The sequence below is a fragment of the Tachysurus fulvidraco genome, chromosome 3 (genome assembly GCF_022655615.1).
Source record: "Tachysurus fulvidraco isolate hzauxx_2018 chromosome 3, HZAU_PFXX_2.0, whole genome shotgun sequence".
In the NCBI taxonomy this organism is placed as follows: Eukaryota; Metazoa; Chordata; class Actinopteri; order Siluriformes; family Bagridae; genus Tachysurus; species Tachysurus fulvidraco.
The window spans coordinates 5,271,240-5,285,686 of NC_062520.1; the positions used below are offsets into that span (position 1 = coordinate 5,271,240).

The window sequence follows — 14,447 nt, forward strand, 5'->3', positions numbered from 1 at the left end:
AGACACCCTTACCCAGAGTGACATACATTTTGTTTATACAACTGAATGTTAAGGGCCTTGCTCAAGGGCCCAGCAGTTACAGCTTGGTGGACCTGGCATTCAAACTCAAAACCTTACAATGTTTAGTCCAAAACCTGGTTCATGGTTCTGGCTTTAATATTATTCTACCTGGAAATTTTTGTTATAGAACTGAAATCTTTTGACATAGGAGAGAAATCCTCTGTCGTACAATTATGCTTGTGACCTATACTGGTTCAACAGCAGGGACAATCTAAGTAATGCTTTAGAGTAATATATGAAACTACATCAGGCTATGTATGCAGCAAAAGAGAATGAGATGCTGCAACATTATGGGAACTCTCATACTATCAGCCATAACGCAGTGTCATTCTCCTTAGAAAGGAACTTATTTTGGTTTGTCTCTTTGGGGAACTCTTAAAGATTTCTTGTTCATATCTGAAAGAGTTCAGCGTGGAACCTATTTACATTTCCTTTAGGAGTTTCTCTGGGATTCAGTGGATAATCTCCAAAATGTATTCTGAACCTGACCTTTACTAGGTCTAGGCTACTAGACAGGGTTTAGGTAGTTGAGAACCCTTAACACTCTAATTCCTGATTCTAAGGCCACGTTCACACTGCAAGTCTTAATGCTCGATTCGGATATTTTGCTCAGATCAGATTTTTTTTTTTGGTTGTTTACATTACCTTTTAAAATGTGACCTATATCAGATACCAGTGTGAACTGTTTGCTGTTTCGAACTGACCCGCATGCGCAAACGAACAATAACAATGACGTCACACGCAGCACGGCGTCGCGCTTAAAAGTTGGCGAGGTTATGGAGGAAGTAAGCATTTTCGCTTTTCTTCTCAAATGTTTGTGTAATGGCATTAATGAGCAGGTGCTGAGGGCGAGAAGAATGAAGAGAAGAGCAAAATTAGCTATTTTGGCTGCAAATTCACTACAGAGGTCTGTATGGATGTGGAGACGAAGCCACTGTTCTCCATTATGTAGGTGTATAATTGTGACGAATGTCGATGTAGATTGACGTAAAAGTCGCATCAAATCCGCCTTGGTTATTCACACTGCGGCACCATTGGAAAAAATTAGATTTGGGTCTGATTCAGGACCACATATGGAAGTGGTCTAAATCTGATTTGAAAAAAATCAGATCTGGGCAAGATTTGAGTGTTCACACTACTGCTGAAGAAGTATCAGCAATTTTTTTTTGACCCCAAAGAAATTCAGATTTGGGCCACTTTTACCTGCTGTGTGAACGTGGCCTAAGTGTATATATGGTTTGTATTGCAAAGTTTCTGTTAAATAACTCGTTTCTGTCTTTAAAAAAAAATCACTTGAAATCCTTCAGAACCGTACTAGTTAACGGGTTAATGCGGCAGTAGGGAGGGTTAAGCAAAGGAGGCTCAGAATGCCAGCTGGTCATTCCCACTCTCACAGGTAAAGCATGGAAACATTGGCACAAATAAAAAACATAAAAGTCCTTAGACGCACCATAAAAGGTAACATAAACACACAAAGTTCATGCCTTGGATACAAACAGCACAATTTGTGAACTCAGTTGCTTGCCAGTTAATTCTTAGCCACAGGAGTGCAGCGGATGTTTAAAGGCAGTAAGAAACATTACATTCGTAAACTAACACTGAATAGTGGACGGTTTTAGGCCTCATTTATCAAGCTGGATATGAAAAAAAATCTATGGATAAATCATTCACTAAAACTCCTGACTGAGTAAAATCATTATATCGTATAATGAATACATTTTTATTCAATTGCTTTTCTATATAGATTACACCACCAGGTATAAATCACATGTTTACCTGAACGGACATTCTGTAAAATGAATTTCGTATTAATGCCTTAAAAGGAAGTGTAAAAAAAAAAAAAACGACAATGCATTTATTCCAATGTCACAAAAGTAGTGGCACCCTGTGTGTCTATTGTAGCAGACTGTATTGCTGCAGTGACTGAGCTGAAAAACCGAGCACACCCGAGCCACTCTTTCACATTTTCACAATTTCTTTAGTTCTTATTAACACTTTAATTTACTGAAAGATTGTTAAATGAGGCCTACTGACGTTAGACTGACACTATCTTAATACTAATGCATTTTATGCAATATTGTTTAAAATACTCCTAGCTAAGTTTAATCCTTGTATCGTAAGTTCCCGTGCCACCGTTCTCACCAACTCCCTGGCGTTTCTACACAAAGCCATGTCAGGATCGAGCTTCTCCAGGACGAAAACGTTCCTCTCCTTCAGCTCATTCCTTAAAGTCTCGCCTTTGATGAGGTAAACATGGGCCATGTACGGAATGTTCCACACGCCGCTGTTGTAAAAACACACAGGGAGATTTCAATACCACTATAAATCACATTGTTTGATCGCAGGCCGGCTTTTCATTTTAATCTTCTCAACTTGTTATTTGTGTTGTATGGATTGAGTCCATGGTTGTGTGCTGGTAGCAAAAAAAACAAAAAAAAAAACACATGTTATCCATTTCCCTCATTCGGTCTGTGGTGAGATCGCATGACATAATCAACAATTATCGTCTTCCCAACCCGCTCCTATAAAACTGCCCGTGGGTGAGGCTTGCCAAATTTACTTGGGCAAAGTGACTTGAATTGAGTCTAGCAGGAAATATGTCACTGCTTGTCTACGTTCTAATCGTAGAACGTTGTTAAAGACCACAGTAATCTGGTATACATTTCTGTAATATCGCTTAAGTCTTTCCAAGAAGTTCACTTACACTCGCTTCCCCTGCACAATGTCGATGTAGTCCTCGGAACGGGCGTAATAGCCATCCAAGCTCAGAGCTCCCCAGAAGTTGGACCACAGTTTTCCGTGACGAGTGACAAGAGGGCCAATTATTTTTCTAAAGGAAAAGAAGACGACAGAGGCAGCCAAAGGGCATGTGTCAGTCAGGATAAAAATCAATGGCATTTAAATAAAAGCCTGGTAATGATCTGACCTTAAAACACTGAAATATGGGACCTGAAAGGTGTGAAGGTGTGAATAAGTATGTTCATTTTACTAATATAGGTATTTGCTGCCACTGTTGGGCCCTTGAACAAGGTCCTTAACCCTCCCTGCTCCAGGGCCCCTGTATAATGGCTCACCCTTAGCCATTAGCCACCCTTAGCTCTCACCCCAACCTCCAAAGTTGGGATATTAGAAGAAATAATTTCACTGTACTATTGTCATGGACGCGGGACAGAAACGGACCCAAACGCAGGATAGCAAAACAAACAGGGTTTAATAACAAAGGTAACACAAAACAAGACACGGACTGAAGACAGGACAACAGTAGATTCCGCACTGCACAAGGCAACGCGGCACAGTTAAATAGACAGGTTAATAACAATGGGAAACAGGTGTGTAGACAGGGAGGAGCAGACGAAGGCAAGGCAGACACGTGACGAGGAACATAAACAAACAACTGCACGTGGCCAAAGTCAGGGCTGAGTCATGACGACTATAATGTATATGTCATAAATCTTCTTCTTCTTCTTCTTCTTCTTCTTCTTCTTCTTCTTCTTCTTCTTTGATATGTCCAAATATCAACAAAACCATATTTTAAAGGGAAAACACACATTTTCATCTGCCACAACAGCTTGACACGTTCCCATGATGAATGTTACCACGGTGATGAAAACGTGCAATTGGAAAAAATACCCTTCGGCAAATTATAGTGCATCTTCCGAGTGAGTTTCCAACCGAGACAAAAGGTTTCTAAATTTGCCATTTCCAAATTTGGTGCATCATTCAGCAGGAATTTCCCAGAGCTTCTTTAAATATCTGAGTATAGGTTACTATACGGTGATATAGATATAGGGTGAATATTACATGCTGGTCAGGAAGCTATGCTCAGAAATATTTGTGTGATTTTTTTTTTTTGTACTATTCCACACTGTATAACGGGAGTCTAGACCTCGGACCGTGCGGATCTTCAAACTTTCTCTACAGTCTGTTGAGGTAACAGGAAGCAGGGCGGGCGTACTTATTTTTGGAAGGTAGAAACAATCCTGTGGTTTCAGCAGTTTGAGTCATACCTTTTCTTCTGTGAGAGGAAAGAGGAGGATTACCTGTTTTGTTCCATGAGTAGCTTCAGAGTCTGTCGGTTTGTGAGCATGACGTCGGTGTCGATGCTGAAATAGTAATCACACTCAGGATCTCTTCGACACAAGTCCCTGCTCGGAAACACAAAAGAGCCGTTAGGTTTAATACCCTCCATTTCAGCAGATCTTCTTCTGATATGCTTAAAAAACAAACACGCTTCATGCATGGACAACGAAAGAACCTTTGCTATATTAAGTTTTATGGATGACTTAAAAGCCTGTAAAGCTGCTACAGGTCACTTATGTTACGGAAGCTGGAGCTAAACACACTCCATATGGCTTCCACAACTAGGAGGTTATATGAATTAACAGGCTGCACCTGTACAGAGTATGTGTGTGTGCGTGTGTGCGTGTGTGCGTGTGTGTGTGTGTGTGTGTGTGTGTGTGTGTGCGTGTGTGTGTGCGTGTGTGCGTGTGTGTGTGTGTGTGTGTTATAGCATATGTAAAAGTGTGTTTATTAAATTTAAATATAGGTAATAATATAAATGTCATTTCCTTCAGATCTCTGCATATAGACAATTTTACACACACACACACATGGTACAGCTTTGTGTTTCAGATTGCAGTATGTTGGGACAGAAGAGATTTAGTTTGTTCTGGTGCTTGAGGACATTAAAGGATCTTATTTGATCCTTAACTAACTCCTTTCAGACTTATTATACATCAGCCTTCTTAATTTAATATCATTTTGGAATGTTGCCGTGATAATATACAGCGTAAACAGAAAAGCTTACATTCCCAGGTTCCTTGCTTCTGCTTGGCTCAAGATCTCCTCAGGACCAACAACCTTAATACTATGGAAGACATTTTTGTTCTCCTCCCAGAACGGCTGTAAGTGCTTCTCATGGTAAACCTCCTAGCAGGACAGAGAGGGGAAACAAGGACAATGTTGACAGGATCATAAACACTAGCATATAGATGTAGCTGTTCTCAGAGTGTACAGTAGGTTCATTCTTACACTGTTATGAATGAAGATATCCAGTTTATCTTTGGGATAATCCAGAGTCAAGAGCCGCTGAAAGAACTCGGGAAGAAACGGGGTGGGCTGTTCGATAAACACTCCGATCCGTACTCTTGGATATTCCTGTTTGGGGAGAAAACGGATTAGTTGTAATCTAAAAAATATATATATAATGACTAAAAGGTAATTTTATGTTGTTTATCGTCATGTCGTCATTACAAAACAGCTCCTTGATTCTGATTGGTCATAAAGATGCTACTTAATTTTCTGTAACTGCAACTGGTTATGTTAATGCGCTTATTCAAATCATTTCTATAGTATTCTAAGTGTTTCTATAGTATAGATCAGTTCCATGTTATTACAGAGTCTCCAGAATCATTATTCCAACCACAGCAAAGAAACAAGCTGCATTTTTTTTACATTTATAAAGTGGTGTAACTGTAACTGGATAAAAAAATGATTGAGATTAATTGTTATTTTAATTGTTGGCTGCAGCATGAGATACATGAAGCACTTAAGGATGAATTTAATCTAACTTAATAAACTAAAAATAATTAAATAAACTTCATTGTTGGAAAATTAAATCTGCTATATTTTGAGTGGACTCCTTCGCAGAAGTAAAGGCACCAAACATCATCATCATAATCTTCTTCTTCTTCTTCTTTTTCTTCTTCTTCTTCTTCTTCTTCTTCTGGTAGCCTGGTAGCTCTGGTAGCCTGAGATTGAAACTCAGGGCCACCAAACTGCCACTTCTGGGTCCCTGAGCAAGGCCCTTAACCCTCAATTGCCCAGCTGTATGAATGAGATAAATGTAAGTCACTCTGGATCAGGATGTTTGTTTGATGTAGATGTTTCTTGTTCTTCTTCTTGTTCTTCTTGTTCTTCTTCTTCTTATTTTTATTATTATTATCATCATCATCATCATGCGGAATTTACTGACCTCATCTTTTACACATGATCTTCTGTGTTAGAAGCATAATTTAATTATATCAAATTCTTACTATATACTGTATGAGTTTTAAATGCATTAAATATATTTCCCCAACCTCCACTGCCAGCAGCTTGCAGTTAATGGGTCAAGCAGCAGGCCAGTGAGAGTCTGTCGTGGGTGAGGGTTCACATCTGCTTTCCCATGACACTTATCTAAAGACAACATGGGGCGATGATTCCCGCTCATGAACGTGGCATTCAGCCAGGATGAAATATGTGATCAGCTGCCACCACATTCCATGAATAGTGGGAGTGAGAGAATGGCCAGAGCTGAAGCCAAATACTGTGTGTTAGTTACACAGCAAGAATGAGTGAAAGGGAGGAAGGATCCGAGGACATGCTGTAAGGCTTTCCATGCACCGCATATAAGCTCAGTAATTCCGTTAGACATGGACTCGACACTTGAGAAACACATGAATATTTCTACCAATTCGACAATGTCGATTGTTGAAGTGCTTTACAAATAAATTGGATAAAAAAAATGCCAATCAAATTCACATAGACGGTGTTGTGTAAAAGTGAGAATTCGATTGACATTTTTTAATTCAATTCATTTGTAAAGCACTTCAACAATTGACATTGTCTCAAAGCAGCTTTACAGAAGCAAAGAAGCAGAATAAAAATGTAAAAGTTTAATATTAAGTTCGTATTTATCTCTAACATCTCTCACTAATGATCAAGCCTGAGGTGACGGTGTTGAGGAAAAACTCGCTGAGATGATATGAGGAAGAAACCTTGAGAGGAACCAGACTCAGAAGTGAACATCATCATCCTCATTTGGGTGACACTGGACAGGAAATAATAATAAGTAAATGTAAATAGTGCTCCTAAGGAACTAACAGGTCAGAGTCATTTCTGAGATCATTAGAAACTTAACACTAATTCCTTCCTGCAGAAATCTTCATAGTCTTCAGAATCCTGTGTATGCATAGGTGGGGTGGCGTGTCGTGAAAATAAATAAATAAATAAATAAATAAATAAATAAATAAATAAATAAAGCTACTAACTAACCAACAATCATTTTGTCATTTTAATTAGTCTCGAGAATTTTGAATTACTCTCTTGCACTCTAAACAATTTTACCACAAGCCAAAGTTTAACTGTGCTGCACTACTTCACCTTTCAGCCGGTGACATGTGGCAGTAATTACACCACCCTGAGCAACTCGGAGGTTAAAGAAGGAAAAAAAAAAAAAAAAGGAATCAGAGACTACGCAACAGACACAACAGGCACAGGCAGCTGGCTTGCTGATAAGCCTCGAACTGCTACTTTAGCAACTGCTAGCCAGACCAGCTGCTGAAACTTGCCCTGTGTAAGAAACCCTTAAAAAGTGGCCTAGCATTGGGTGACACCCATTTAAGTAAACGCTCTGTAAAAACCAGAATGCCATTTCCTGTACCACAGAAACACAGGGTTTCCTGTTCCTAGAGTCAATTCTCCAGACACTGTTGCTGTTGTTGTTGGATGTGATGGCAGTTCTGGTATATCTCGAGAACGCTCCATGTCCCTGGATTACTCCGAGTGTAATGTACACACTCCCAAGGATGAGTATACAATCCTCTCTCTTAGTATGTTTTTAGAGGAAATCTGTCTTTTTGGTACTTACGGTGAGTTGAGACAAATCCAGCATGTCTTGGTCACAGATGGTACAGCCTTGTTCGTAGGTCCAGACATTTGGGACATAATTAGCCAAGTAGTTCAAATAAATCTGAGAAAGAAAATTGAAGAATCAGTTGGGAAAATTTTGTCTAGATAAACACGACCGAGCCGAATACGAAAACAGCATCTATGTAAATGTCATTCTTGGATACTATAAGTTTTGAATTTGGATGCCTGTAGTTCCAATGTCAAGAAGTATTAATATATATATATATATATATATATATATATATATATATATATATATATATATATATATATATATATACATGAAAATACATATTTGAGACAATTCTCAAATCTCCCAAATGTCCTATTACAGCTTTTATTGCAAATATTGCTTATCGCTAATATTGTTTTAAAGCAGCTTTACAGAAATTCAGATGTAGATTTCGATCCCTCATGAACAAACTAGGGTAAAAAATTATGATGAAAACTCCCGGAGACATCATGAGGTAGAAACCTTGAGAGGAACCAGGGTCACAATGGAACTCCTTCCTCTTCTAGGTGACACAGAATTACGTGAAACTAAATCATTATAGTATAAAGGCAGGTCTGATGGCATTGTAAAAATAAGTACTGGTGTGATTTTTTTTTTTTATGATTACAGCATCCCCTTTACAAATCCATACTTTACTATCTTCATGCCAAGATTTTGATTTCCATCGGACTGACTGACTGACAGAGGCTAAGTAGAGCCTGATGGAAAGGATCTCCTGGGTTTCTTGGCCAGAACAGCAGTATTCAAACCTTGTGTGTGATTAGATTAGATGCTGGATTTGGACAGATGCCAGGAAGACATTACCACACATATTTTCACCACTGGAAGCAGTGCTGACAAACTCTAAACAATGAATCCTCCACCCAGTCTAACAACAGATGGATAGCAGATGCAACCGTTTGCAGAATTTACGTCCAGTTAAGTTTGTTAATGTTATAGTTAGTCCCGGATTTGAATCCCGCAACCACTCCACATAAACATGACCGTATTAGGAACCGGGATATTGTGATCTGGGCTTCAATGAGGTCAACAAGGGTAAAAGGGAAACTAAGAAGCTCTTGTTGTTTATAAAGTGGCTGGAGACATAAACCAGACGGCTAACTTCACGCCCTGACGATAGCTCATTGTCGCTTCTGCTAACATTTATACGATATTGGGTGTAGTTTCTTGATGACCCTGAGAAATACAAACTGAGGTTCATTTCTAGGTCGATGATGATTAGTCATTAAGAGGAACACTTTCAGATGTTTAAAGGTTCCGAGATGATGACTCAACCTCAAGCAGGGTATGTTTAAGTTCTAATGAAGGCCATGACAGAGGGAAAATAAACATAACAGTTGTCTGGTAGATAGAGAAGGTGGAGAGGGAGGATATCCTTCTCTATGTCCCCCCAGTATTTCACAATAAGATTGAATACTTGGCTTACAAGTTCAACATTTGGTTAACTATCAGCTGGATCTTTGGAAAGCATGTACACCCACATCCCTGTGAGAAATCATATGCGTCCAAATTCTTGGCTATAAAGCTAGAGAAATGAGCACAGCTTGCCAGAAAGCCTAGCTGTTTAGGGATATACATGTCAGACATGACTGAGTATCCACAGAAAATGTTGTTTAACTTTTTATTACACATTCTGAAAGCCGATAATTAAGTCTGCTTTCGTGATAGAGTTTGCTTCTACAGAGAATAAAACAAACTGGCCGCAGCAATAACATCGTTTTTACCAGTCGATCAAGTTTTGTCGCTGGATTGCCTTCGATCTTGATTCGGAGGCACAAATTGATGAGAATTTGAGCTGAATTGACTATCAGACTAAAGCACTATTCGGACAGGACTAGTTTTACGTGGAGACGTGGAGTAATGCAATTTTACCTCAGGACGTCTGTAATATTAATTGGCCAATTCGCACGGGACAAGACATCTCAGTAAAACTAGCAGAAGTGGGAGGGGTAACTCGCTTTACGCACCACAGTAACCTCCTTGTCGTCATGTGCGTATGACGTTGCTTCCTGTTTCAAGTGCCTCCATGCTTGCAAAACGCGCACTTTTAAACAGGAAATGACGGAATTTTACCGTACATATTTACAGCGGGTTTATTCGGACGGGATTAGTATTACCTGAGGTAATTTCTCCGGACCTTTTTACAGAAGGTAAAAGTCGCCGTAATCTTTACTGATATTGTCCGTAATGATTACCGAGATGGCACATTCGGACGGGACTAAAATCACAGAGAAGCTCTGGTAATAATTACTTTACCCCCCACGTCCCCACGTAAAACTAATCCCGTCCGAATAGTGCTTTAGAGATAAAAGCACAACATTATATCACATACTGATGAACATCACAATAAACCTCCTTATATGTGTTGCCGGTTTCTCAGTCGTCCAATAACTTTTGGCCTGATAAGTAAGGAAGAGGGCTGTACATTTTATCTCATTTTAACAACTGAGTGTTAAGGGCCTTGCTCAGGGGCCCAGCAGTAACAGCTTTTAATTAAGCTGATCCCATGTCCAACCAGTGAACCTGGGATTCAAACTCTCAACCTTCCAATTGGTAGTCCAACACCTTAACCACTAGACTAGGCCTAAGGACTAAATGCAATACGCAGGAACTGAACAAGAACATAGCATTTGTTCCAATACATATGCAAGCAGAATGCACAGTATTCTTTTTTCCCTTTGCTGAAAAGATTCACAGAGCATCTAGTTGATAAAATCAACTATAAACAAACAAGTAAATAAACTCAAAAACACACTCAAATACTCAGCACCACCCATATTAAACTGTTTACATTCGGTCTTGAACATTGACTCGATTGCTGCTGTTTCAACATTTCAGTACCTCACTGGCATCGACGACAACCAGCTCTTTTACACGAAGATCTATGTGGATCCACTAAAGAGGGTGTGTGTGTGTGTGTGTGTGTGTGTGTGTGTGTGTGTGTGTGTGTGTGTGTGTGTGTGTGTGTGTGTGTGTGTGTGTGTGTGTGTGTGTGTGTGTGTGTGTGTGTGTGTGTGTGTGAGTAAGTGTCTCTGTGTACCTGCTGCTATTACACAAGTCTAAATATGTTTACTAGAACCATCTTTGTTCAGATTCCTATATTTTTTTTATATTCAAAATTAAAAATATATTTTTATATTAAAACAATATAAATAATATATAAAGGTGCAGTTAAGTTCTTTACAGATGTGCCTAGTAAGTACTGTATATAACTATAAAAACATATAATATGTATTTACATAGATTCTGGTAATTCTAGTATTGCACCGTAGAATATTGCACTTTAACAGAGGGGATATGTAATGGTGGGTGTGCTAGGTGTTCAAAATGGATATGGCATGTGAGAGTGAGAAGAAATTGTTCTTGTGCCTAGATGATTTAGTGTGTTGTGATCTATAGCGTCTGTCTGATGGCAGAAGAGCAAACAGACTGTGTCTAGGGTGGGAGGGGGCTTTGCTGATGTTACCTGCCCATTTCTTCACCCTGCTGTGGTACAAGTCCTGTAGGTAAAGCAGGGAAACACAGATAATCCTCTCATCTGTTTTAACAGACCGCTGCAGCCTACTGATGTCTGATTTGGCAGCTGAACCAAACCAGACTGCAATGGGCGTAAACAGGACTGACTCGGTATTTGGTTGAAAAAACAACAACAATTGTGGGAAGTCGTGGCCCTAGGGGAAGTCGTGGCCCTAGGGGAAGTCGTGGCCTAATGGTTAGAGAGTTTGACTCCTAAACCTAAGGTTGTGGGTTCGAGTCTCGGGCCAGCCACGACTCATGTGCACTTTAGAAAGGCCCTGAACCCCCCAACTGCTCCCCGGGTGCCGCAGCATAAAATTGCTGCCCACTGCTCCGGGTGTGTGTTCACGGTGTGTGTGTGCACTTTGGAACAAATTCTGAGTATGGGTCACCGTACTTAGCTGTATGTCACGTCACAATTAAAGCTTATTGACTTGAAAGAAAGAAAGAAAGAAAGAAAGAAAGAAAGAAAGAAAGAAAGAAGGAAAGAAAGAATGTATTTACCATTGTATCAGCTATTTGTTCTGTGAGTCTGTTTGGAACAAATGATTGAATGTTGAAACCTAGTCTGGAGGTACGATAAATAACTCGACTCCATACTTTTCTTAATATTTTTTTTTCATCCCCAAAAAAGTTTTGAAATTTATTTTGTAAACTTCACTGTAAATAAAAAAAGGCATCTAAATTGCTTGATGGATTAAAAAATAAAAAACACGTGGAAACAGCATAAAAGCTTGCTTACTTACTTTGGTGTTTATATTGCCATGGATGACCACAGGAAGACTGTCATGGACGATGTTCCTGATCCGAACTCTCTCGGTTCCGAACTTCATCAAAACTTCATCTATAAAGAAATAAGAAATGTTGGAAGTAATCACGATGTCTTTATATGATACTCTGACATCAGTGTAGCCAAAAGAAGCACTCAGTAGTAGTACAAACAATAGAGAGAGGTAGAAATAACTCGAGCAGGCCACAGACGCTACAGAACAGTGTATCGGTCTATCACTACATGTATATCCAGGCTTAACGCCAAGCCTTTTTTAATAGATGTAGGAATTTTTGGTGAATTGACTCACCCACTGCTCCGTTTAGATTCTGAAATATCTGGCACTTGTGGTCCAGAGTCATATTAAGACTTTCCTAAAAAAAAAAAAAAAAAAAAACAAGAGCAATGAAGCAAGAGCATGAACAGAGTGACTATACGATCCTTTTTTTCCTTGTGTAAAGTGTATTTTTGTCCTGTTTGTTTGTTTTCAGCGGGTGTGACGTGTCGTCGTGCATGTTATAGTAATGTGTGGTTAGATTATGAGCTGGATTATAGTCTTAGCAGCATCTTTCACTAGCTCTGGATTTGCTCACACACAGAGACACTTACTCACACTCACACACACACACACACACACACACACACACACACACACACACACACACACTCACCCTCTGTAGTGGATCCACATAGATCTTCGTGTAAAAGAGCTGGTCGTCGTCGATGTCGTGCAGCTGCCACTGCTTGACAATCTTATTGATGTACGGGGCGAATCCGATAAAGCCTGGAAAACAACATTGCAGATTTTAAAACACTCCATAAAGGAACGTGTGAGAAAGAGGAAAAGAGTGAGCTTTGGTCGGAAGACATAGTGGTTTCTATATGTCTGTAATTTTGGTGGTGAAAATGGTTCAGTCTTGAAGCACAGCTGGCTCTGGGCCTGAAGAAACCTCTGCAAGACATGGGCTGGGACACCATGTTAAGGCCTTTGTGTGTGAGAGTCCGGCGATCTGCTCGGAGCCTCAGCTATTTAGCCTCAATCATGACCTGAGTGTTGTTTTCCTCAGGAACACAGGCTGCAGAGGAAAATTGCAGGGTTCGGGTATGCTGTGGGTCTCTGTGCCGTTCAGGACCCGTCATTAAGACGTCCTCGATGCCTTTTACACGCAGCACAGAGTGGAATAAAGAAATGAGGAATGAAAAATGAGGGAGGGAAAAAACAGAGAAAGGGAAAGCGTACTATCTCAAAGACCCTTATTTAGATTATCCATGGGAAGCAAAACAGCCCTTTAAGTGGCTTCTTCGAGTCTAAACATCTATTTATGAAACCGAACGTAACCGATGTGACAGAAAAGATCAATATTTCATTTTCATTCTGGGGAAACAGAAAGCCACTCTATATTCCGAGGAAGCCTTCAGTTCAAATAAATGCAACAAATTACAAAGTCCTTCAGATTTAGAAACATCTATGACTGAAATATTCCTTTTACCTCAAATAATAACACATATTTTTGTACTAGTGTGTTACCCTTTTCACCGTGTACTGTATGTGTAGAAGCCTGAGAAATGGAGAAAGAGTTTGATTTTCTTCTGTGTTCATTTACATTTATGAACTAAAATAGATTTAGTCTTTTTTTTCTTTTTTTTAATCTCAGCCACAACATTGTGAAATTATAGCACCTACCAGAAAAGAAGAAAATGACATTTAAAAAAGAATTAGTGTAGAATCACTGGGAATTGTTTAACCTTACGGTATCTGATTACAAACTGATTTAGTTACACTAGACACAATCAGTTCAATTAAATTCATTCATTCATTCATTCATTCTCTACCGCTTATCCGAACTTCTCGGGTCACGGGGAGCCTGTACCTATCTCAGGCGTCATCGGGCATCGAGGCAGGATACACCCTGGATGGAGTGCCAACCCATCACAGGGCACACACACACTCTCATTCACTCACATACACTACGGAAACCCCCGAGGCACGGGGAGAACATGCAAACTCCACATGCAACCCTGGAGCTGTGAGGCAAACGTGCTAACCACTAAGCCACCGTGCCCCCATCAATTCAATTCAGTTTAATTCAATTTGTATAGACATTGCCCAGTTTAATAGAAATATAAATTGTCTCATTTACATTTTATCATTCACAGTGATCACAGGAATTAGTGTTAAGTCTGTAATGAGCTCAGAAATGACGCTGACCTGTTAGTTCCTCAGGAGCTCTCGGTTGTTTAATTCCACTCAACTACAAACTGTTGTAGAAAGGACATCATTTACTTTTACATTATTTCCTGTCCAGAGTCACCCAAATGAGGATGAGGTTCACTTCTGAGTCTGGTTCCTCTCAAGGTTTCTTCCTCATATCATCTCAGGGAGGTTTTCCTCACCATCATCAACTCAGGCTTGTTCAT

At 39.7% G+C, this 14,447-nt stretch overlaps 1 protein-coding gene across 2 annotated transcripts in view; it reads right to left on the reverse strand.

The window, feature by feature from the left end:
- The window catches only part of plod2 (procollagen-lysine, 2-oxoglutarate 5-dioxygenase 2), a 49,152-nt gene that overhangs the window by 8,447 nt on the left and 26,258 nt on the right, over positions 1-14,447 (reverse strand). For both annotated transcript variants that reach the window (XM_047811588.1, XM_027159953.2), the window contains exons 5-13: positions 12,701-12,813; positions 12,340-12,403; positions 12,007-12,104; positions 7,691-7,792; positions 5,092-5,217; positions 4,868-4,989; positions 4,101-4,205; positions 2,765-2,890; positions 2,203-2,344 (exon numbers count right to left, since the gene is read on the reverse strand). In XM_047811588.1, the coding sequence (XP_047667544.1) occupies positions 2,203-2,344; positions 2,765-2,890; positions 4,101-4,205; positions 4,868-4,989; positions 5,092-5,217; positions 7,691-7,792; positions 12,007-12,104; positions 12,340-12,403; positions 12,701-12,813 (998 nt within the window). The remainder of the gene's footprint in view (positions 1-2,202; positions 2,345-2,764; positions 2,891-4,100; positions 4,206-4,867; positions 4,990-5,091; positions 5,218-7,690; positions 7,793-12,006; positions 12,105-12,339; positions 12,404-12,700; positions 12,814-14,447) is intronic.